The sequence below is a fragment of the Centropristis striata genome, chromosome 19 (genome assembly GCF_030273125.1).
Source record: "Centropristis striata isolate RG_2023a ecotype Rhode Island chromosome 19, C.striata_1.0, whole genome shotgun sequence".
NCBI lineage: Eukaryota > Metazoa > Chordata > Actinopteri > Perciformes > Serranidae > Centropristis > Centropristis striata.
The window spans coordinates 21,229,459-21,254,362 of NC_081535.1; the positions used below are offsets into that span (position 1 = coordinate 21,229,459).

Below are 24,904 nucleotides of genomic sequence, written 5' to 3' on the forward strand. Positions count from 1 at the left end.
TGACCCCATCCTGTTGCTGTCTGTTGCTGCACACTTGGTTCATAACCTCGCACATACCCGCCTACACTCTCCTTGGCACAATTTGACATTGATTTTTCTCACAAAATCACATCGGCTACAAATACATTTTCATGTTTGTGTGTGTGAAACCCGGTCCGCACACACTAATGCACATGCAAAATGTAAAAGTCGTGCAGCCACATGACTCAGTACAGAAGCCCATTGTTTAAAATGCTTTTTCCTATGAATAAAGATGTAGAGATAGAATTCCTCTCCTGCTACAGTGATTACAAACAAACTTCTATAGATAGAATAGCTTTTCTCTTTCCCGCATTATATTTGCGAGCAGTCCCACTCCAAACAACCCTATGAGGTATGATATTATCATGACCCAGACCAGAGGAATGAGGAAATCCCCCTGAGTGTTTAGTCTCTAGGCTTTGCCTTGGCTTTGTAGTTAACCTTTACCCAGCCTTTCTCCAAAACAGCAAGGCATGCAGGTCTGTTTACTTGTGATAAGAGCAAGCAATTCTAATCCATTGCATCAGGGAGAACAAGTACATTAAACCTCCTCCAGTTTCACCTCCCAAAATGATACTTAAATTGTTTTGGAGTTGGAGAACCGGCCCATCTATAATGGGGAGCAGAGACCTTTCTGCTGTATAGTTCACAATGAATTCCATTGTTGAGGTAGACAGCCGGCTCCTGTAGAGTTCCACTTAAGTCTTTTTACATAATGACGTCCATGCAATTTCTGTTAAATGATCGAGCTGAAATATACTCCTGTCATTCAGAAAGCTTTTAATAAGTGTCGGAGCTGGTCCATGCCAAACTGGACCTGTTTCCATGTAATTATTTCAGAGATGACTGGCATTTTTTGTGGCTTTTTGCTGTTTTGGAGCTCAATCATCAGTTTTATTCGACGTGTCTCTTGACAGCATGTCTTAGCTGTGACATCAGTCTTCCCTCACTGGGTTGCCAGCTATGAGAAAACAACCATACAATACATCTGGCAGTACGTCTCCTCCTTAAACCTGGCTGGCCTCATTTTCTCATTTTCTCTCTCTTGCTCCCGCTTTTCTTTTTTTCTGTGCCTTCCTCCCCTCTTTTTTCTTTTTTCCTCCCTTTTCCTGGAGTCCCTCTCTCCAGCCAAGGACCCAGCATTTTCCCACAGAGTGGTGGTGATGAAGGCCGGGCCTTTGTTTCTTGCTACAGGGAAACATGGTGGGAGGAGGAGGCAAGCTGACTTCCTGGCTGCCAACTCAGGGTCTATGTCAGTGGTAGAAAAAGCAGGGGAGACAGATCTGATGATGACACAAGATCTGTGTATCCTAGGGACTGGCCTCAGCTGGACAAAATATAGATTTTGCTATATTTCTCAGACAGTAGCACCTAAATAACTTCACAACGGGCTGTGAGCTCTTTTGTTATTTCACCCCTTTCACACCATTGTTGGTTCAAATTGTTGCTGTCTTTCTATTAGGAACAGAGACAGCAGGGGCGTTCTTTGCGGTTCCTTATTTTGGCAGTGTTTCAATTGGAGATTATTATTATGCAAACACCACAGTAAAACTACACTGTAAAAAAAAAAAAAGTAAAAAACACTTAATATCAAATAACAGTAAACAACAATAAGTTATGTTCCAGAAAATTCAGATAAAAATACAGATGACATTCATTAAAATATCTATGTTTCAAAAAAATACTTTTTAAAATTTTGATATAAATATAATTTTTTTTTTTATGGCATTTGCACTTAATTTAGAAAAATTAAAAAAATACAGGAAATTTCTGTAAAATCATGACGAAAAAGTTCATTTATGAAAGAAAAAAGTACAACAAAGTTGCTTAAAATGCACATTTCAGGATTCATTTCTTATAGGATGTATTGTCTAGGATAATTCATCAGATTTACATTATCATAATATACATAAACTGGAGCTGTATAATATTTAAAGCACCACATCTAACACCTGGAATCTTAGGTGCATGTCATGAGCATAGTGTTTCTGCATTACTTCATCACAGTATAATGTTACACAGAGCTAAAGGCAGGCTCCCAAATAACAGCGCTGTCTTTTTAAATGGGATGTGGAGAGGGGTGTGTTAGTAGCAACAGACATCCTTTGGGAGCGGTGTGGTGTAACTCAGAGGGCAGAGGCTCCAGCCACGTTCCCAGAGACTCAAAAATAGTCGGGGAAAACACTGAGACCAGACGTGAGTGAGGAATGCGACCCAAAGCAGAGTTGTGCGTTTGGAGAGGTTCTGCTGGACCATGTTTCACATATTCAGTAGATCGTAAGTCTCATTTTGTTTCAATACTTTATTCATATGTGTGCTTGTTGCAGTGGATGGCTACAGCACAGCTGCACACTGTGGGTTTCTTTTTTTTTCTTTTTTTTAAAAAACCTCTGTCTCTGCATCCACCCACGGTTCACACAGGGCTGTGCGTTGTGGCTTCATCAAACTATTTTCTGCTGCACAAATGCCATAAAGTACTTTTTTTTTATGAATTATGAATTTAACAAAAGGTCAGGATAGTTAATTAAAAAAGAGAAAAAGTGCAGCACATAGCACTGAATAGTTGGAGAGGAAAGGTGCGGAGAAAAAAAACAAAAAAACGAGGACACGTTTAGACTTGAACATGAAAAGTATTCGGTGCCAGAGGCAAAACTTGGCTTTAGAGTGCAAAGAAGAGTTTGGGTATTGACGGTATGCTTTACAATTTAGAGCCAATTATGTGCAACAGCTACTTCAGCTGTCTAAGTCTGGTATTAATAAAATGCAAGCATAAAAGGCGAAATAAAGTGGGAAAAATAGTGTTTGCAGGGATCATAGACTAGATGTTGTTTTTCCCATCAGAGTTTTGCCGTGTTGCGTGGGAAGAAAGTCTCTGCCCTCTTTTTCTCCTTGTGAACTTGACTGTTCGCCTGTTTCTTTGTCCAATGCCACAGGGGCGTTTGAATATTCAGGTCAAGAAGTGAAAAACACACTTCCTCATCTCTTTTACTCGTTTGCACATGGCGTTATCAGTTCCCCGAGCACTTAACAGTTATGCAAGAGTTCAAGAGAAAAAGCTTTTTTCCTTGTAACTAATTTATATTTTTCTCAGTTCGTGCTAAACAATAGAATGACATCTATTATTTTATTTATAGGCTATGTTTGAAACATATGGGAAGACAGCGGTATCATGTTGAGCCTAAATAATCAGCCAATTTAGCACAGGAGCACAGATGCACACAGCGCTTCCATGACCTTGCTCTGCCTCAAGTATTCTCACAGCTGAGTCATAGCCACTGATATGTGACTGTCTTGCCCCTAATAGTCTGTTTATTATTGTTGCTGTGGAGCTTTGTGATTAGAGCATAGTCAATTTTGCCGCAGTTGATTCAATTAAATGCCAAATCAATAAAGGGCAATAATGAGGAATAACAAATGGGAAATGTTAACCCTCTGAAGCCCAAGCTGTTTCAGGGCTCTTTTTACATTTTACTCACTGTGGCCTTGTATTTCAAAAGTCCTGCACCTCTATAGAAACAGCACAATCATGGCTAGAAGTGGGAGCAATTCAAAAAATGTCTACATTTGTATTTATGTTCATTATATTTAATCATTAAAAAAATTGAATTTCTCAGATAATTTTTTTTTTATTAATTGGGGAAAAAACGGAATTTATACATAGAGCAATTTTCCAAGTGCTCACAAGTTCCATTTATATTGGAAAAAAAAATGTGGTCTCCACATGCTATACATATTGAATTATTTTCAATTTTACAACCTCTACTTGCAACTTCTTGTCCTCTCCTCTCGGCTCTGTGTAAACTGCCTGCAGAATATTTGTCACATGACCGTTTGTCTCAGCAGAATCAATCATGGCACCACCGTGTTGCTGAGGAGTGCAGAATTTAATGTTTTTTTAAGTTTCTAGTTATTCCCAACGGTTTATTTTTGCCGACGCTTTGAATGAGACATATAATTAAGTGACTGCGAGAGAAATATCACAATTTAAAGCCTCGTTTTGGTAACTTTTTCTCACAGAAACTTTTGTAACCAAAGATTCGTTCAAGAACTGTCAGAAGGTTCAAATTCCAACCACAATGTCTGTTTTAACAGTTTATTTTGACAATAAATGGTTCATTTTTGGCAATTATTTTTTTTAAGAAAACATACTTTTGGGTTGTTCTGGCAGGTTGGTGGTGTTCAGGAGGTTAAACTCAGAGTGCCATAATGGTATATTATAGTGAAAAACTTCATGATTCACATGAAGAAATCATCTTTTATCGAGCAAAGTCAGGTTCTTATGTTGAAGGACAGTCTCTCAAACCGCTCTGACGCATCACTTCCCCGCAGGGTTCAACATTAAAGATCGCTGGATGGCCTGAAGACAGATGATAAGTCAGTTAATTGGGCAGACATTGGCCCAATTAGGCCAGCGTTTTCACTACCCCCCGTCTTATAGTGATAACTACATTATCTTTGCCTCCGTCTTCTCCTACCTCTGCCCCGCTCTCCTCTCTGCTGTGGTATTTTAGTGCAGAATTAATGAGTGTGCCGAGCGGAAATGTTGGTCAAAGGTAATTTGAATTACAAAGCAAAAAGTAAAAAGATGTTTCTTTTGTCATGAAAGCTGTTTTCTTAGGTTTCAAATAATGAAGCAGCCCTGACCTGTCAAGGCTTTTCATTGGCAATGTGGACTGAGTTGGCTGGTTTTTAAAGGCACCTATAATTATCACAAACAGGAACCAGCCTTCATCCAACACATATTTCTGCAAGACAGGTGTCTGAATCAGCCAGAGCTGATTAATTTCCTCGTAGTTTTGATAAATGCAGGGGGGTACTCTAGTGCTAAATGTTTGGTTTTTTTTGAGTAAAACAATATTTTGCATTTAATTACTGTCAATCATTCACATTTTTAAATATAGCTCAGGGATGCAGTTTTTGGCACACATTTTAATAATAAATAATACAGAATATATGTAGCTAAAAGCAAAAATCAATAGAGTAATTCAGCGTATTGATTGTAGTTCATTTCATTTTGTGTGCTTATGGTATAATCAATTCCTGGCCCATGACTTCACCAGACATCACACCCAAATTATTGACAGTGTAAGTTAAATGAAAACATTATTTATACATTATCCAAGCACTGGGGCAGTCTGTTCCTTTTTCTGTTGGTGGGTAAAAATACTCTAAAAATACTATAAATATACAGACTGCTGATCGACTGATCTAAACTCTGAGAAAAACCTTAAAAAGGGAACAACCCCTTAATTAAGAATTCCAATATGTGCCTGGGGAAAGTTAAATTTAATTGTAAGCTACTCTCTCTCAAAGCCAGAAAGCACAGAAGAAAGTCTCAAACTTGTGACGTCATTTGCTATAAGTCTGGAGCTGTTTCATACACAGTGAATGGGGGACTAGTTTTGTGGACCCACAGAATGGAAAAACCTAAAATAGCTTTATTCTACTGAAGTGTTTTCAGTTCTGAAACAGGAAATGTACCCATATGCTTAGATTATTTCCCTGGATGCTCTGAATGTCATCTATAATATCTTCCCCAATTATTTGTCTATGGAGCAGCTCCAGACTTGATTATATCACAAATTTGAATTCATAGCACTCTAGGTTTTGGATTGTTAACTCATATTTTTGGACTGTCTTAGACCATAGGAATCACGTGTACGAAATCTGAAAATGGATGTAGTTCTCCTTTTAATATCGAATTGTAGTAAATGGAGTTATATGGGACGGAGGAAGATAATTCCTTATTAATTGCATTTTAAAAAAGACATTGGTGCACTGTTTAATTCACAATTAGGCTTGCAGTGGTGGTCGGTGTCACTGGCTGTTTGGGTTTACACCAATTACACGTCAATCACATTACTTTCACGTCACTACCAAAAATGTAATTAATTTTCACATATCGACCATCTCTTAATCTCAAGCTCTTAATAGAGAGCAAACAAAATTATGAATTTTTGTACAAGCATCACCAAGGGCACTATTGAGAATTCGTGTATGGGATTTTTTAATTGGATTTTGGATCATTGAAGAAAATAAACTCTGTGGAGAACACGTTTCTGATGCTTACATGTTTTGTTCAGCAGGATAATCTTCACAAATAATCACCATTTTTGCATTTTCAGCATTAAAAGCGTGAATGTCACTAATGTTTGCTTCAGACGCTCTTTGACAAGCTAACCAGCGTTTTAGACAAGCTAGCAAATCCATAGCCTAATAAATTGTATATTAACATCATTTACAATCTACAAGAGTTTGCAAGAGCACTGAAAAACACAACTAGAGGCTGTGAGACAACTAGTGAGAGTTTAATGTCCCCAACAGCCACTGTAGTCTCATTTAGCCACTTGTTAGCAATACGTAATAAGTAAAAACTTTAAAATTAACAAGTGGTGGTATTTGCTAACGTATTTAATGTCGTATAACAGAACGCCTATAAGCTTGTGTTAACCACAGACCTTATTTCAGGCATCTAATCTAACTAAAAACCCATTTAAAATCCTCATTGAATTTGAGAGAACAGACCCTGTGGTGCTAAAATGCTAACTTCTGGGTTTAATAACTCATTCCTGTGGCGCCCTATTGTAAAATACTAAGCGTGTTTTCACAATTTTAAAGCTGCAGCATTGCTGATGGGACATTAAAGATCAAAGCAAGCACTCTACAGATATTAAGCATCACTGATGAATATATTTTTCTTGTAAAATATCCGGAGTAATTGGTAACACGGCCCTCAGCATAGCATCCCCAGTCACAATCATATTTTCTCTTCTGCTCCATTTCTGCCAGTGTCTTCATGTGTATGTGAGTGTTGGTACTGCACACATGTGTGTGTGAATGTGTGTGGGTGACTAGTCACACTGGGCCAGGGACATGAAGTCATGAGACAGAGTATTCCACCAGGCTGTATGACTACAGAACAAATAGTGTGTTCGAATTCTAGTACAGCCATATTCAATCATGGTGGGTTTTTGTTCCTACACATCCCATTAGGTGCATTGTTTAAATCAATATACCATTCATATAACACTGGTGAGCTCCCAGCTGGCCCTTGGTCATTAGAATGACATTTGACCTTTGACCATAGCTGCTACTTAAGGAGTTACTCATTAGTGTGACCTTTGCCCTCATTATACATGCTCTGTCATAGCAGTGTTTTGGCTGTCCTCTCTCAATCGCCTCACCCCCTGATGTAATTACTGTGACTAGAGCACACACCCACACAGAGACATTCCTCTGGCTGTAGCAAAGTCCATTGTACTGCAGAAGCTAAAGAGCCTTTCACTCTTGGCTCTAAAAGCTCACCTGGGAAGAGAAACGAGATGAGTAAAAAGGATGTACCTCATGTGTTACATCCTGCAGAGCTTGGCACGAATTAAAACTCCCATGAAATCACCACAAATGTTATTTAAAAATATATTAAAACCCTCACAGATCATCACAGGTAATTGGCATGCTGTGTGCTGCAGCTGCTAGTGTGATCTCCTCCGTCCAGTGGTTGTAGTCGCAGCCAGCTGTTCTGTTCTCTTTCACTCAGCACATGACCTCACAGCCAAACCCAGGCCGGCCGCGCTCCAGAGCAGCTCCTCAGCGCTGCGTATTGGTCTCCTGCAGTGAGTGTCCTAGCAGATGTTACACTGAATTACCTCCCAGCCTAGCGGGAGACTCTACGCTCTCACTGTAATCAAGCTATGCACGTTTGTGTGTGTGTGTGTGTGTGTGTGTGTGTGTGTGTGTGGGTCTGTGTTACAGCCTGGCTCGGTGGCTGGGTTAGCTCTCCCAACAGTTGTTCTCCAACCACCTGATCTCAGTTACCAGCCAATGTTTCCCACATTGTAGTGTCTGCCAAAGCTCTGAGTCAGGCATCTCTTCAGACTCCTCAAAACAGACTCCTAGAGCAGTGGTTCTCAAACTAACTCTCACTCACTCTGCCAGAAAAGGCTTCATAGTTCCACAAATAGTACTAACCTTTTAAAATATAACATAGTTCATAGATTACATTATATTCTAACATATATATCTCCTGGAATCTCCAAATATGAATAATACATGTCTAATATTTTGTTAAAACATTTCTCTGGTATTGTTCTTTTTACATTAGAGGAGTTGCAATATTTCGGCATTGATAATACCCCTGATATTAGGAAAGGAAAATATTGATGATATAATAATAATAATAATAATACGCTTCTAAAAATATTGTATAAAATATTCCAGGGATTCTTGCTTTGTCTTTCAATTTTTGGGACATTAATTTGCCATAAAACTCACTTTTTTTTTTTCATCTGTCAAAATATGAGCAATTTTCAAAATGTACTTTGGCATTAATTTGCCAAAAAAGCCGATTTTTCTTTCAATTTCTTCTTGGGTTTTTTCCACTTTTTTTCATAATTCCATCTGCCAAAAAGACTAATTTAAAAAAGATATAAATATATTTATTAGTCATGGGGGAAAAACATTTTTTATTTTCTATAGATAGGGGATAACATTGTGAATTATTTTGGCCACGATAACCATTTTTGAAATATTTGTTATATTAAGACTAAAAAAAGTTTAAAAAAAAAAAAGTCAAATTATTCCAAGGGACATGTATGAGGGGTCCCAGGTTAATTCTGTATCATGTGAGGGATCCTTGGCTGAAAAAAGATTGAGAGCTTCTGTCCTGGAGGAGCTAAACGTTTAGAAGATACTAAATGCTAAAGCTAACTCCCCCTCTTCCTGTGTGTGTGTGTTTAGTGGAAAGGGGTGTGCCTGTGTTTGCATGTGTCTCATTCTTGCCTTTAAAAGCTTCCTTCCTCCCTGTAAATGAAAGCCCCTCTTTGTCCTTCCATACTTCCAGCTAACATGTGCTCTCATCTATAGCTCCTACTATTTTTCTTCACAGAAGTGGTCACACCATAGCCTCAGTTTTTATTCCCTCTTGTTTGGCGCAGGGACGCCTCCAGCAGTATCTCTCTCTCTCTCTCCTCTTCCCAGCATAATATCTCTTTTGTCTTGTGTGCATTAGTCCGCTTGCGCTGTAAGAGCCTAAAGAGCCGATCAACCAGCACAGGTGCCGCAAAAGCTCTAATGCACTGGATATGGACCAACACGGACTTGACTGTGCCCACTCATCTATGTTACCCATCTGTTTAAATGCACATTTCCGTGTTTCCCCGTCGCTGTCATTGTTACAGCCCTCATGGCCATATGACACAGCCAATCAGGACTTTCAGAGATCACGGATGGATGAGCAGAAAGAGGGTTTTTGATTCAGAGTGTCTCAATGCAATGTGTGGAAATTTTCCTCTAGGGGTTATTGTCAAAAGGGAATTATAGGGAGGCTGACACATCAGCTGCTGCGTCTCCAGCTCACTTCACTCACTCACCCTCTGTCTTTGTCTCCAGAGATCACTCTCTCTCTGTCCGACTTTGTCAGTGAATGAGGTTTGCTCTGCCGTTCTGTTGACTGGATCTTCTCGCCTCCCTGATTGGTGTTTGGGCTCCAAGGCCTGGAGCCACATGTCAGTGGTTCAGCTCGCGCATTCGCCGTTCTGCACCAGCAACATCTGACAGGATCCCCCTTGTTTCTTTCCCTCGCCTCCTCTTCACTACTCTCCTTTCTGCCTCTCACTGTGGACCAGACGTTTTGTTTTGTTGTCTGTATCCTCCTGCTACCCATCACCCAACTGTTCACTTCGGTGCAGATGCCGATCGACAGATGGCAGGTTGATGCATGAAAATGTACATTTTCATGGGTTTACTCAACACAAAAGCCATTGTATTGCAGAATAACATGTGAAATAGAGGCATGAAGCAGCATTTTCTGACACTGACTGTGGGAAGACTTTAACTTCCTCTCCGCTGTGAGTGCGTCATTATTCTCGCCAAGCACCGAGAACGACTTTCCACATCTGCTTCGATCAAATGAGCGATCAGACCCGTGACAGAGCGTTCTGCACTGTGACAGACACGTAGTTATTTCATCACAGCCTGTGGTCCTTTCCACTGACTCAGCGCCAAAGCAGTGGGAATAATGGACACTTTATAGTGTGAGGCTTGATGCATGAATAATGGCTTATTTGTCCGCTTGCCTGTCTCTGCAGTGCATGTGTTTCATAATCAAGCTTGGACAATCACTGTGCCATTGTGTGCGTGTTTCGTTGTGATGTTTTCCGCTTGGATGTTTGAGTTCAGGGCCCAGGTGCTTGCAGAGTGTTTGGTGCTGCTGGCTGACGAGAGCTTTTTTGGTTTGAGCTCCGTCTACAAGCCAAGCCAGCTGTGATGAATTTCGAAACTCCGCAGGGATTAAATATGATGACAACTCTGTGTATCGCAACCTCACCTTAAGTACACACTTACAAACCACTCGTCTAACCACTGTTATTCAAGAGCTCAGGCCAAATATGTCTCCTATGCTGCGTTCATGGCTGTACATGGGCTGGATGGTTAACAAATTAGAGGAAAACAAAGTATCCTAGCATGGTGTCGGGCCACCACAGAGTAGGGCTGCACGATTTGGAAAAAAATATCGAATTGCGATTATTTTGACTGATATTGCACTTTCAATATGCAGAATGTTGGAGGGAAGGATCATCCTTTCATCATTATTCTCATGTTATTCTTATTCTCATTGAAAATGCTGCCATTTTTTTTGCAAAGAGTCTGTAAAATAAGATTTGTAGGCGGGGGCAACTTGGAGCACCACAATACTACAATACTACCGCTGCAAAAAAAAATATTTTAACCTGTTAAAAAAACCCTCAGTATAGCACAGTTTCCTGTTCAGATAGCCCAAAATATAATATGTCTATCCTCAATTTATATGACATAAATCTTATTTAAAAAAAGAATTCATTGTCAGTCATAGTTGTTGTTACAATATATTTTCTTTAACAATTACACATTTGGAAACAATGATGCTTAGCTCTGTGACAAGGATGTAATGGTAACACATGAGAGGCAAAAAAATCGCTAATAGTTCACATCATTTTCATACTCCATACTGGAAGCTTGTGCTTTGATTTGTTACGTTTCTCTACTTATTTAGTCAGGTTTTACATAACAGTCAAAAATAGTGTGTGCAATCATTAATCAACTTGTGTATCTTTGCCTGGTTCTACCTTTTGATATGCATGCATGTGTTTGTTTGGTAGAGAGCATGATTAGTAAGTAATTGCTGTGCCAGTCTGCAAGTGGAGAGTGTATTGATCGTTGTAAATGCTGGTCTGACAGCAAAGCAGCATGCTGTGTAAACACTGTGCAGGGCAGTAACCACAGAAAACACTGTTAGCAGGAACATCAGACTGCTTAACGTTAGCATTAACTAGAGGCGTCTCCTGAGAAAAATATTTGTTGTGTTAGGTTATGTCAGAAGCTTTAGCTCCGGCCATGAGGGGTTATTTCTGCATGTTGGTTATTACGGCAACGTGAGTGGAAGCATAAGACAACAAGGGTATTATATTATTTACTATGTGGAGATTAACTTCACATGCACTCTAATGTGCTGTTGTTGTTGTCCATTTAGTTTTAGTGGAACAATGCAGACTCTTGTAGGAGCCCAGTAGGATGTAGACTTACAGAGTGCTGTTATTTGGAGTACATTAATTCTGCCTATCTTGAGCATCAGTACAAATATAGTCCCCTGTGGTCCAGCCAGCTCGCCAGCAGGTCAGTGTGTTAGAAGTCTAAGTGCTCTGACGCCTATATTGGCCCGAGGTTTTAGACTCTATCAGATCCCAGACAGGCTATCAGATGAACTCTTTTTACAGGATGCAGAGACAAGGCGCACCGGGTGCAGCCCAGACACACTCAGAATCCATTACTCCACTCTGCCCCCCCTCTACTTTCTCCTAACTAAGTTTCTATTGAACTTTAGCAGGGCACAGTGCGTCTAGATGGCAGACTGTGATTTGGCCTGATGTATTGGCATATATTCCTAAATAGTGAACCCTGCCAACCAACCAGGTGTTCGAATGGCAAGTAATTAACCATCTGAACCCCAAGAAGTTTCAGGGCTTTTTTTGCTCTTTTTACATTTTACTCTCTGCAGCCACTTCGATATAAAATATATAAGTCCTGCAGAATCATGGCTATAAGTGGGAACAACTCAAAAATGTGTTTTGTGCCGTATAACACAGTTATAATATATATATAATATTATATATGACATACATAATTTAAAAAAAAGAAACAACTTGAATTTCTTGAAGTTTTTTGTTTTTTCATTTTTTTTTATAATTAAGTAATTAGTAATTTATTAGTAATTTATACATAAAACACTTTTCCAAGTGTCCACAAGTGTCAGGAATATTGGAAAAAAATATTTGGTCTCCACATTTTATACATATTGAACTATTTGCATTTTTACAACCTCTCCTGTCTGCTCCTCTCGTATCTGTGTAAACAAATTTTCAGCGAATATTTCTCATGTGACCGTCACAGCAGAATCAATCATGGCTTCACAGTGTTGCTGAGGAGTAGAATTTTATGTTTTTGACAGTATCTAGTCATTAAAAATGATTTTGACAGAAATATCACAATTTTAAGCTTCTTTTTGGTTGGTGAGTTAACATAAATGTAACCTATGATCCATTCAAGGACTGTCAGAAAGTTTTCACAGTTTCTTTCTACGATAAACTGTTGCAGCACATGGTGAGAATTATTGAGGATATTTCCATTGCCCATCCTTTCTTTGTTTGCACTTAAGTTTTTCAGGCTTTTTTCTAAACTTGTGCACAGAAACCCGAGTATAAATGCCAGAAAACTGAAATATCTCTAGTGTACACCTGGCTCTGTTGGAAAAGTTGGCAGACAGAGTGAGTTTTTTTAATACACCTTGATGTTGTGCCTACTGTAGACAAAGCTTCCATGCTATTCTGCCACTTGCTGTTTCTTTCAGCGTCTCCAAGGTTTTCGTCTAGACGCAGAACTTTTGCTTTGAGTCACCTCCTCTCTGTATCACCATGGCACCTGATTAAAACACCACAGGGTGCACGAGGGTCAGAAGGGACAAATTCATTCATTAAAAAATGCAAAAATGCCATTTAGGTGGAAACCAGCAATGAGATGCAGAGCTGCTGGTGCTTCTGTATTATGTAATCCTGTTGTGCAATATTTCTACTGGAAACAGACATGTTTTCATATAGAAATACAAACCTGTGTGTCTTTTTGGTGTTATAGATGCAGTAAGAACAGCGCTCTTTGCAACATATACTGTAATTCTGACAAGGTCTTGACAAAGCCTCATCTTTATGGCTTGGCCTTTTCTATTATGTATATTACTACAGGGCTTTATGTAGTTCTGCCTGTGTGTGTAGGGGCCACTGCAAGTATCTCCTGCATGGTATCTGAAATATTTAGGTGGCCTCGAATAAAGCCCAGAAGACCAAGAGGGGATGGATTGATTGGTGGCCAAGAGAGGAGAAGGCAGATAAACAGAGTGAGAGACATAAACAGAACAGTGGAAAAACAGGAGCTGGATGGAAAGACGTGTACCAGAGAGTCTGAAAGAATCCTCCGAACATAAACTATAACCCCTCTTTCTCCACCTCAGGTAAACACCGAATGAGAGAAAGTCAGAAATGGAGGCAGAGAAATAGAGGATCAAGGACAAAGAAGGACATTTGCCGAGAATAGGCGATGTTGGGGGAAGGGAAGCAAAGACTAGAGAAACGAGGAGACGAGGACAGCAGCCCCCACTTTTAATACCAGCTGTTATTTGCAGAGGCTAAACATGAACAGTGTGTCAAACTGAGTGATATAGAAGTTATGAGCAGATTTCACATGCCAGACAGTCTTTCATTGTCATTATTACAAAGTGGCCGACAATAGGCTGTAAATTACACGTTACAGTACAATTTAATACAGTGCCATGCAGATGACAGGCAGCATTATTATTCATCAATTCATACTTTCACAGTCTCCCACCATTTCCACTGACACTAATGTGCTAATATGATATGCTGGGAGAAAAAGAAGAACCATAATAGCAGAATATATTTTTTGTAGATGCATTCCTCTCTTCACGACATGCAAAATATTACTCCAAAGGATCTTGTTTTTGGCGTGCTACACTGGCTGTTTCAGTCAAGTCCTTTTTCACAGGAAGAATCCATGCATGCTTCCAATTAGACTAATTATTAGAAATGTGTATGCTACCAATTCATTAAAATGTTTGGCAATGTTTGTAGCATTGCCAGATTTTTTCTTTTCCAAGCCTGTCTGCTTGTGAGTCATAGTCATTATGCAGATTTTGGGACTGTGGACATAAGTTTCATCCCTTCCTGTCTCTTAACAGCACATCCCACTAGAAAACCCTCGTTTCCCCTCCTCTCCGCTTACTTGACTCGCTCTCTGTTCTGCCCGGTACCCAGCCAGCCAATCACAAAGCAGAGCTAGGTGCAAACACACTTCCTCTGCAGCTGTGCTTTGGAAAAAGGCTCCTAAAACTAGACGCTCATATGCAAAGCTATCCTTGAGGTATTTGCACATGCATTTTCCTGCATTTCAGAGGACGTAATGTGTGTGTGCGTGTGTGTGTGTGCGTGTGTGTGCGTGTGTGTGTGTGTGTGTGTGAGAGAGAGAGAGAAAGAGAATCCAGATCATTATCCACTTCACATTGGACTGTGGATTTGACAACAAAGCTGGCTGTCTCTACAAAGAGCTGCATGCGGTTGCTAATCTGTCATTATGGATGCTGCATTTTCCCTAGAATGCTGTTTTTTTTAGACATACAGTACACACACTCACAGGCCAACTCACATACATGGGATTAGTGTGTAAGCCTTCCACAGAGGGGACTATTAACAGAATGTTCTCACTCATTACACGAGCAGTTGACCCCCGTCTTCCTTGTCCTGCTAGTGTCAGGGGCTAATGTTTTTGCCTGTTGATGCTTACAGCCCTTGCTAGCATATTTAGCTCTTCATCCTCTTATCACTGTGAGGCTGAGTGGAACATCTGTAAAGTTGATGGTTAATAGACCTGCCAGAGCACCAAGGGTTGTACATACATAAAATACAAAAATATCATTAGTTCATGTCATGGTGAATAATATATATCAAAATTATTGGCTAATATTGAATTTTGCAAACTAAATGTTACACTAAATATCAAGCACAGCAATGTTGATTGTATGTGTTAATGGGCACTTTATAACAGAAGTGGGCGTGGCCACTGTGTCACCCATTGGTTTTTGGACGTCTGTTTTGGCCAACGGCATCTTGTTTTTCTGAAGCCAGAAGTGACCATATTCAGATAAGAGGTTGGAGTGCAAAAGATTACACAGATTAACAGTCTGACAGAGCCGGCTAATGCTAATGCTAGCGTTGGTGAGCAGGCTGCATCTGTAATTCAGGTTAACTGTAATATTAAATTGGTGGCTAAGTTTGGCTCAAGAAAAAGGCTTTAAAGACAGTGTACTAACAAATAAACTAATAAAAAAATGAACAACTGATTTCTTAGAGTTAGAGCCTGACAGATATATCGGTTGACAGATATCATCGTCCGATATTGGCAAATAGCCTATCGGTATCGATATAATGCAGAAAATGTTGCTTGAAGTGATTTAGAAATGGTGTTAGCTATTCATTTTTTTTATTCTTTTTTTATTTTATTTTTTTAAATATTCAGCAATTGACTGACACTGAACAGTAATGGTGTTTATTCACAGAGTGGTGAAAAATTGGTGCACAATTCACATAAGAAAGGTATAATTTCATTCCAACGCAAAAAATTACTTTATCAGCCACCATATCACTTATAAATGAATTTCCCCCCTCTAAAATCAGTATCGGCATCGGTCTCAAAAATCCCATATCAGTCAGGCTCTACAGATACACTACACTAGAGCGTCTTTTAGTACAACCCAATGCTGAAGAAGACAGTTTTAGGTGATTAAAATGTTAAAAATTACCTTTAATGAACTGAAGTTCCAAGACAAAAACACATCATTTGCATCTGTTTAAATGTACACTGTGCCATGGATATGCACTGGTACGCCTCTACCCTGGTATCCAGGTCACTCCCTAAAACATACCCTGCCTAATCATGTATTTTACTCTCAATGTGACCATCATTTACACAATTAACATCATTCTGTTTTAAAGAAGAGTTAATACTAGTTTTGAAACCATAAATTCATTAGGAAAGTAAGTAGGCTGACTTTCATACAATCTGACTTCTTTTTGCAGCCAGTGCAGTCGCCCCCTGCTGGCAATTTAAAAGACTGCAGGTTCACAGCACTTCTTCATTGGCTTCACTTTTTCAGACCTGGAAGCTACGTCTTCTTCTTTAAGACAGTCTTTGATTGAGACAAACACTCTATCCTGCTGACAGCCGTTCACTAACCCTTCGAATAACACAGAAAGTAGGGCGACATCAAACACAGCAGACAATTGAAAGCTCTTTACTTTGTCCCCTAATCTTCTTTGGCTAGAAAATGGCCAAGAATAGGGCTTCGGGGTTGTCTTTGTCAGAATATTGAGCACTTTCTAAAGTGCACTGTGAGCTCCTGTCACACTGCAATAGAGAAGAGCTGATGGAGTCTGTGTGATGTGTTTTTGTCAAATGAAGCTCCACAGAAATATGTTTATCACTGTGAAGCATTATCACATCATGGAAACTGTCTGAGCCTGACCATTAATGGTAATCAATGATATGAATTGCTTCCTATTTATAGTGGTTCCACTGCATCGGTTTGCAGCGCAGCTTGACTCAAAATCTTTCAAGATTTTTTTTCATTTATCCATTGATGTTTGGAGTTGTAAATGAGGAGTCACAAAGCATCCATTAGCAAGTGAGCTTAGAAGTGGGTGCATGAACATGTGTTGATGTAGTGTGCGAGCTTGTCACGCTGAGGACTCGTTGACTTTGAGGCGAGCGGAGCATCCTCTCTTCGTCATCCTCTCACTCTCTTTCCTTCACACTCACCATGAACGCTCGCTGATACGCGCGCTGCATATGCTCCCTCTCTCTCACTTTTTTTTTTCTGCTCAGACTCTGCAGGGTGACTCAGTTCTCTTCCTCTCTCTCCTTTTGTCACTCTTAGATCTCATCTGATGCCAAGGCTGAAGGAGTCTCGCTCCCATGAGTCATTGCTCAGCCCCAGTAGCGCTGTGGAAGCCCTGGACCTAAGTATGGAGGACGAGGTTGTCATCAAGCCTGTTCACAGCAGCATCCTCGGGCAGGACTACTGCTTTGAGGTGAGACACACACACACACACACACACACACACACACACACAGATGCATATACAGTACAGGAACACACCAATACTAGAGAGCATTCCCACTACTGCCCCTGCTCCATCAAAGTGTCCATGCACAGCCATAGATCAGGTGTTTCAGGCTTTCAAGACTACATAAATAAAAGTTTTGGTTATATTTTTTGCATTGACGATGTTTGGTTAGTGACATTTAGAGCTTTTCTAAATCATCATTACAAAAAATATGCAAATACAGAAGTCATTTCTGCTTCTTTGAGCAAAAGGTCAAAATGTTCAAGCTGCACTTAAGGTGCATTTATATAAGAAATCTCTCATCACCATGATTAAAGCTGCACTAATCAACATTGTCATATTTGTCATGGGTCAAATGAGTGTGTGTAATGTGTAAAAGGTCACGGTCCGGGAATTATCTCCAGACTTGTGCGTTTCCCTTCAGCTTTTAACAATTTTAATGTTTTGGTTCTCTCTCTCTGCTCTTATCAACCTTCCAGCTGTAGCAGGAAGCTGTTTTTAGAGAAGAAGCTCTGATAAATCTACAGCACTAACCAGCAGACAGACAAAATGAACGACAAGCTAGTGAACAGAGTGGAGCATTTAGCTGCTAAAAGAAGAGCGAATATTGGACTAAAGCAATGACCCCAAATTAATGTCTAGATGCCTGTTTGTCATCTTTAGAAGGTGATAATATGTCAGTGTGGTGTTAAGACTGGTTCTGCTGCCTCTGGTAAAGGCATACTATGCAGGATTGTTGCTTAAAGTTTGTAAACACAACATTCAAAATTAATCCAAACCCCAGATCTTTTGCCTTGCTATATTTGTATTTTTCACTATTTTTGTAGCTCCGCGCCCAAAAGGTGACGCCCAGAAACACATCCCAAACACAAAAAAAGAACTGGTATGGGGCAGGGTCAGACAATTTTCCAAACTTCTAGTGGGTTATGATTGAGAGGGATTATTTTTGTACGAGTCTGTGCATTCTTTGTTTTGTGTTTTCAGTAAAATCCTGCATATTATGCCTTTTAGATATTTAAAGTGTGCTCTTAATGCCTAGCAGGAAGCTAAAAAAGGATGCTCTGTTGAAGCCTGATAAAACATTCAGCTGCATTAATCAGCTTTTTTCATATTTTGGGTCAACCGAAGCTATGAAACTGTTTTATGTACCCAGTCACAACAAAACAAGAGAACATTTGACTCTGATTTGAGCCTCTGAATGGCTTTTTTTCTCCTTAGCAACGAGGGCTGCAGCTACTACTATTCTATAATGTTTATTTTCTGATTATTTGAATCGCTAGATGTAAAAAAATGTCTATGACAATCATTAAAATAAACTGATATGTGAATTAAAAGTGCAGAGAAATACTTTCACATCCAGCAGCTTCTCTCGCTCTTGATTGTTGCGTAAGGCCAATTAGAACCGAAAGTTCACAGAAAGACGACTTTTCTGTTTTAAAAAATACAGAAGGAAGTGACATTACATTTCTCTGCTTGTAGAAACTAAATGAAAGTACAGCAATAATTTGTTTGAGTCACTGGCAATGTGAAAGTATCGTCACGATCATCGGCGGATTGGGATCTTTTCCAACAAATTGCCTCTAATTACTGTCAGATCCACATGTGCACAGACACATATATGCATACATGCAGATGTAGCTAAAAAGCCTTTGGGAGCCTCGGGGTGAGAGAAATTACTGAATATTTGCAATCCTACACTGTCTACCATGGAGACCAGAAATCTCCGCTAATCTTTATTATCCTGCTCATTACATCATTCTGCTTCGCTCTTTTCTGCTCTCTCCATACTCTTCCCGTCCCGCTGTGCATTTTTTAATTATCCAGTCATCATCCCGCCTGCCAAGCAGCCATCTCTGTCCTCTGTCCATTCACACCATTCAGTCATTTCTCAACTCTGCCAAGTCATCCTCAATCTCCTCAGATCCACTATTGTGCATGTGTGTGCATTGTTGATAAGCTTCTTTGCCGTCAGAGACAAAGTGGTATTTCAGAACTAAGTTTAGTAAAAACATTCTGTTCTACTTATTTCTCTGTCATTGTTATGCATAGTGTTTGATCATTAAAGCATTCATTTTGCTTCTGTCTCTCTCTGTGTGGCGGTAGGTCACCACCTCCACAGGAAGCAAATGTTTTTCCTGCCGTTCATCAGCCGAGAGAGACAAATGGATGGAGAATCTGAGGAGAGCAGTACAACCAAACAAGGTAAACACGCAGTGGGTGGTGATGAGGCTGTGTGCAGCAATCAGCACTAATAAGTTCACATGCAAGTGTCCCAATTCCAAGCCACACTTTTGCAACGCTGATTGTTGTAAAGGCGGCGAGCTACAATGTGTTGACATTGTGTTGTAACTCGCACAACAATGCAATCTGATACATCCAGCTGTGCCCTTTCCGGCACTGTACACCTCCAGAGCAGAGGACACAGAGGTTACAGCGAGGAACACCAACACTCCCAAAGTGCATTTCTCCTGAGCATCGATACCATCTGTAATCTTGACAAACACAGCTGTGGCTGAGGGAGAGTGGCAAAAACGTCAAGCCAAGAAAATAGTCCTCACCCCGTAGCTTCATCTGTCATTATTTAGTAAATGACTCACTAATAACAACTTTAGAGAATGTTCTTTAACAATAATACCAGAGTCCTTCTTCTCATTGCCTCCTTTTGGCATGGAGGTGTTTTTTCTGTCTCTCTCCGTCTTTGCTTTGCGTTTTTTAATTATTCCATGATTTTGAAAGAATAGATGCAGCGCAATGTTTTTTTTGGCAAACATAAAAACTGGAGTCAGATACCAAGATTCTTTGGAACAAGATAAGGAAGTCTCAAGAGTTGTATTCAATAGATAAAAACTGATTTCACACTTTAACTGAAGAAACCAAGATTAAGGTAACACATCAATGTGAATAAAGTGTACAAACACTTGTTTGGACCATTCATCTAGCATATGGAGGATAAGCAAAACCATCAAGATAAATACAGTCTTAAAGTTATTTATAGTATTTATATTTGCATTTATTGAAAACATATTTTGCTCATAAAGAGGAAGAAGGGAACAATGTGACAGTGCATTCTGCAGGAAACACACAAGACTCAACCTGTTTAAGTTTGTGGTTTACAGGTCAGTATTTGTTACCATGACCTCGCCTTAAAGTCTGTTTTCTGTCGCTGATGTTTTGGAGGAGGAAGGAGACGCGTCAAATAACAAAGGAAATAAAAAGATATTCAGTGATTTTTTTCCCTAAATGCTAAACCTGCATATTTCAGCTCGTGTATAAGCTGATAATTATGGGTAATTATGATGCGTGATTATACGTTTCCGTGTGACATTACACAAAGATTAATTTGTAATTGGCGAAATAGAGCACCTTGATTTACAGTAGGGAGTCATTTTGCTGTGTCAAGAGGGAAATTTGGAAAATTGATAACACTACTGACAAAGCGTTATTTAACACTGATCACATGGGACGCAGGGACTCAGATGTAGCTCTCAATCTGCAGGAATAAAACTCGTGAGAGTAACAATACTGCAAAGGCTCAAAGGGATATTTCAGATTTTTGAAGCACGGTTGTATGAGGTACTTATCCATAGTAGGTGTATTACCTACAGTAATGGCAGTTGGCACGTTAAGAGAAGCCGTCAGGAGTACCTGAAAGTAACTCACTTAAAAAAATAGATATCAGTTACAGTGGATGCTATATTTAGAGTATCTTTTCAGCTTTACCACCAGTCAGACAGACTTTTTCAGCAGGGAAAAGAAGCCAATCTCGGCTCCTGTCGAAGCCACCAGACTCCTTTGACAAATACAGTAATTTTACCTTGCAGAACAGGGGAGTTTCTGGACAAGCGCTGCCTCAATTGGTTAGTTTCTTTGTGATATTGTGTGACTTTGATTAATCTAAACTAACTATTTAAAACACCAAAGTGACACAATAACACAAACAAGCTAAACAATCAGGACAGTGGTAGACCAGCAACTCATGTGTTCTGGGAGGCAAAACTACTGTTTTTGTCAAAGGAGTCTGGTGGCTTTGTAGAAAGCAAAGATTGCTTCTGTCTGTAATGCAATGAAAATATTGTAAATTTAGTGTAAACCTATAAAGGTAGTGATTTTTTTTGGGTGGATCTTTTTTTAAGTGGCTAAAATATTTTTAGCTGCCATCTACTGCTGGTAATACACTGACTATGGATAAGTATCGCATACAACCCACTTCAAAACTCATAACTATCAGTTTAAAGCATTATGCTACAGAAGAAATGTGAAGCTATAGAAGTTACCTGCTATACAGGAGTCAGTATTATCACCAGTTTTTCTCACAGCTCAGAAAGAAACACTCTTCTACTCTCTATAAGAAGGTGAAGCTGAGATATGATCCTCATGCCCCATATATTTCTACTCTTAGTGTTTTACAGATTAGGTTTTCTATCTTCCAATGCCTTGAATTTTTGCTCCCATTGTAGTTCACTCAGATAACACCTGAGTGAACTACAGACACATTAAAGATCAGAGTAAATGTTTGTCAGAGTTCAGAAACACCTGACATTGGGAGGAATTTTGAGCCACAGAAAGCTATGAAATAAATTAATTCCTTTTCATTCTACAGATGAATGTCGTAACGCAGGAAAAGCATCCAGAGACCGTTGAGCTCTCTTATAATAGCGACCGTTATTTCAAACATCCAGTGGCGTCCTTGTCATTATGAGAGGCTCTGGTATTTCTCTCTAATAATGTAATTATTAGCTCCTCTTTTCCTGTCTTCATCTTCAGAGGTAGTTTTCAAGGCAGTCTGAATAATGGGCCAAAAATATGCCCCGCTCTTGGCAAAATCAATTGATGACATAAGAATGGGTTAGCACTCTGTGAAATAATGTAGGAGTGAGATTTCTTAGCTCTTTAGAAGACTGCAAACGCAGGAGAGAAAGGGTTTTAAATTGCCGACATAAAATGATTGAAGCCCTGTCTGGAATGTTTTTGTCATTTAAAATGAAGAAAGTTCAAAATCAGGGTTAGAGCTGGATTCTTGTTTGGATCTTTATTTCTGCAGTCATTTGATTTATTTAGTTTATGGTTTACTAAATTATAGGGCTGAACGATTGTTATTTTCAATAAGGATTTTGTCTTCCAAAAATTATGAAAACAAGATAATCAAGATAAAACGATTATTGTACCGCAATATGTTCTACAATGATTTTCTCATATTGTCTTATGATTTAAATCCAGCACTGCTCTTTCCTTTAGAGCAGATCTCTTAGTTACTGGCTGGAAGATATTAATTAATGTTTACAAAAATGCAGGACGACATATTTGATCTTATTTATTTTTGTCTTATTTATATAAATATTTTTTATATATTTATACTCATTGCTATGTAGTTTTCAGTAGGTATCATTTTTTAAGTATACTTTTTTATTGTCTTTTAGAAAGTGTATAGTTATTTAAATGAAATATATTTATATATTATTATATTATCATTATTTATTATTATTATTGTATTTTTTATTTATCAAATTTTCACATGTATTTTTTTATTTGTTTTTCTTTGTAATTATATTTAAATGTCAAGAAAATTCACTCTTAAAAAAAGTTTATTTTAATAAATACAATTTACAAAAAGCTTAAACGCATGATGTTTCCAAAGTTTTTGATTTATTATTATTTTTCTTCATCAGAACATATGCATCAACATACAAATCCCTCATGCAGTTACACACTCACACAGACAAAGAAAATAAAATCTATAATGACAATAACTACAATAATTAAAATAATAATATTAACAGATTATAAATTAACTAAAGTAATTGATTAATCAAACAAGCATTAATAAATATATCTGTAAATAAGTAGAATAGAATGTTCAATAAAAATAAAACATAAAATAGGATAAACTGAATTAAAATAGATACATTTTTTTCCAAAGTTGAAATAATTGTGATTTTGCCACAAATAAATAGCCTTACTAGATTTGTTTTTTAGGCTTTTAAGTTTTATCCACTAACATTTTGAACTTTCTTTTTCTCTTAAAGTTTCCAGTGGTGGTGTTTTTGGAAAAAATCATTAAAAAAGATCTCACGAAACGGCTTCCTTTTATCTCCTCCAGGACAACAGTCGGCGGGTGGAGAACCTGCTGAGGCTGTGGATCATCGAGGCCAAGGACCTGCCGGCCAAAAAGAAATACTTCTGTGAGCTTTGCCTCGATGACTCACTCTACGCCCGCACCACCTGTAAACTCAAGACTGACAATGTCTTTTGGGGCGAGCACTTTGAGTTCAACAACCTGCCCGCTGTCAAGAGCATCACAGCCCACCTCTACAAAGACACGGACAAGAAGAAAAAGAAAGATAAAAACAATTACATTGGACTCGTCAATATCCCCGTCGCGGCGGTCACTGGACGGCAGTTTATGGAGAAGTGGTATCAAGTCAGCACGCCTAACCCCCCAAAGGGCAAGACATCTGGGCCTATGATTAGGATCAAGGCACGCTATCAGAGCATGAACATCCTTCCCATGGAGATGTACAAGGAGTTTGCAGAGTACACCACCAACAACTACATGCTGCTATGCTCGGTGCTCGAGCCCGGGATTAGTGTCAAGAACAAGGAGGAGATGGCGTGTGCGCTGGTCCACATTCTGCAGAGCACCGGCAAGGCCAAGGTTAGTAGCAACAGTATGGTTTATCTCTATTTCCTCCACATTTATACTCCCCATTGAGACATAACAGATAAAAACTATAATATCAGAGCATTATCTTGCCAGACGAGACATTATGAAGCTCACAGGTTAACTGTTCCTCCGCTGCCTGCTCATCTTATGAACTGCTGACCCCCCACAGCTGTAATACAGAGCAGACAAAGACCAGACAGACAGGTGATTTCCTCTTGCTGCACCACTAGCCTGTATTACATTTTTAACTCAAGCTAATCCCTTACATGTATCCCCTGCAGTGCTTCGCGGCATACCGATGCAGTACAGAAGCACAATATATCCACTGCTGTCTGTAGCAGTGAAAGCACAGGGAGATTAGTCTACCACAGTAGGAGCTAAGTCTCCCATGACAGCGGGCCGTTGGACTCAGATAATCTCCCATCCATCCGAAATGGCTGTATTTTACTTTGCTTTGACAGCACGGCGTTTGTCTTTGCAGAGCGGTGAAAGACACATTAGCATTTTGACCCGGAATATTAAAGAGACGTAAGAGGGAAAGATATAGTACTGGCTGCTGATGGAAAGAGGATGTGAAGAAGAAAATGTGGTATCTTTAGTATTTCATCCATACTGGTTTGGATTATCGATGCACTTATCGCTTCTTTTTTTAATTTAATTTTTTGATATTTAATTATTAAACATATATTATTTTAAAAAGGAAAACTTCAAAACAGGATTTGAAATTCTTAATTATCATTATTTCAATATTTTTTTATTATTATGTGTAAATAGGATTTAAAGAAGAAAATATGGTATCCTTTGGATTTTTTCAATACTCCTCCTCTTATCAATACATTTATCGCTTCTTTTTTTATTAGTAAGAAGTTATGTTTTATAACATATATTATTTAAAAAAGGAAAACTTCATAACAGGATTAGAAATTATTTTTAAATTTTATCTTTTTATTATTAATTTTATTATTTTTATTATTAAAAAATGTGGTATTGTTAGGATTTTTTC

General features: G+C 38.9%; 1 protein-coding gene across 5 annotated transcripts in view; it reads left to right on the forward strand.

Moving 5' to 3' along the window:
- LOC131992217 (disabled homolog 2-interacting protein-like) overlaps positions 1-24,904 on the forward strand; it is a 207,886-nt gene that overhangs the window by 142,449 nt on the left and 40,533 nt on the right. For 4 of the 5 annotated variants that reach the window (XM_059357702.1, XM_059357703.1, XM_059357704.1 and 1 more), the window contains 3 exons: positions 17,051-17,204; positions 19,344-19,442; positions 23,338-23,892. In XM_059357702.1, coding sequence (XP_059213685.1) covers positions 17,051-17,204; positions 19,344-19,442; positions 23,338-23,892 — 808 coding nt within the window. Of the gene's footprint in view, positions 1-2,161; positions 2,299-17,050; positions 17,205-19,343; positions 19,443-23,337; positions 23,893-24,904 lie in introns of those variants that run through there. The other variant, XM_059357705.1, reaches the window with a different exon arrangement.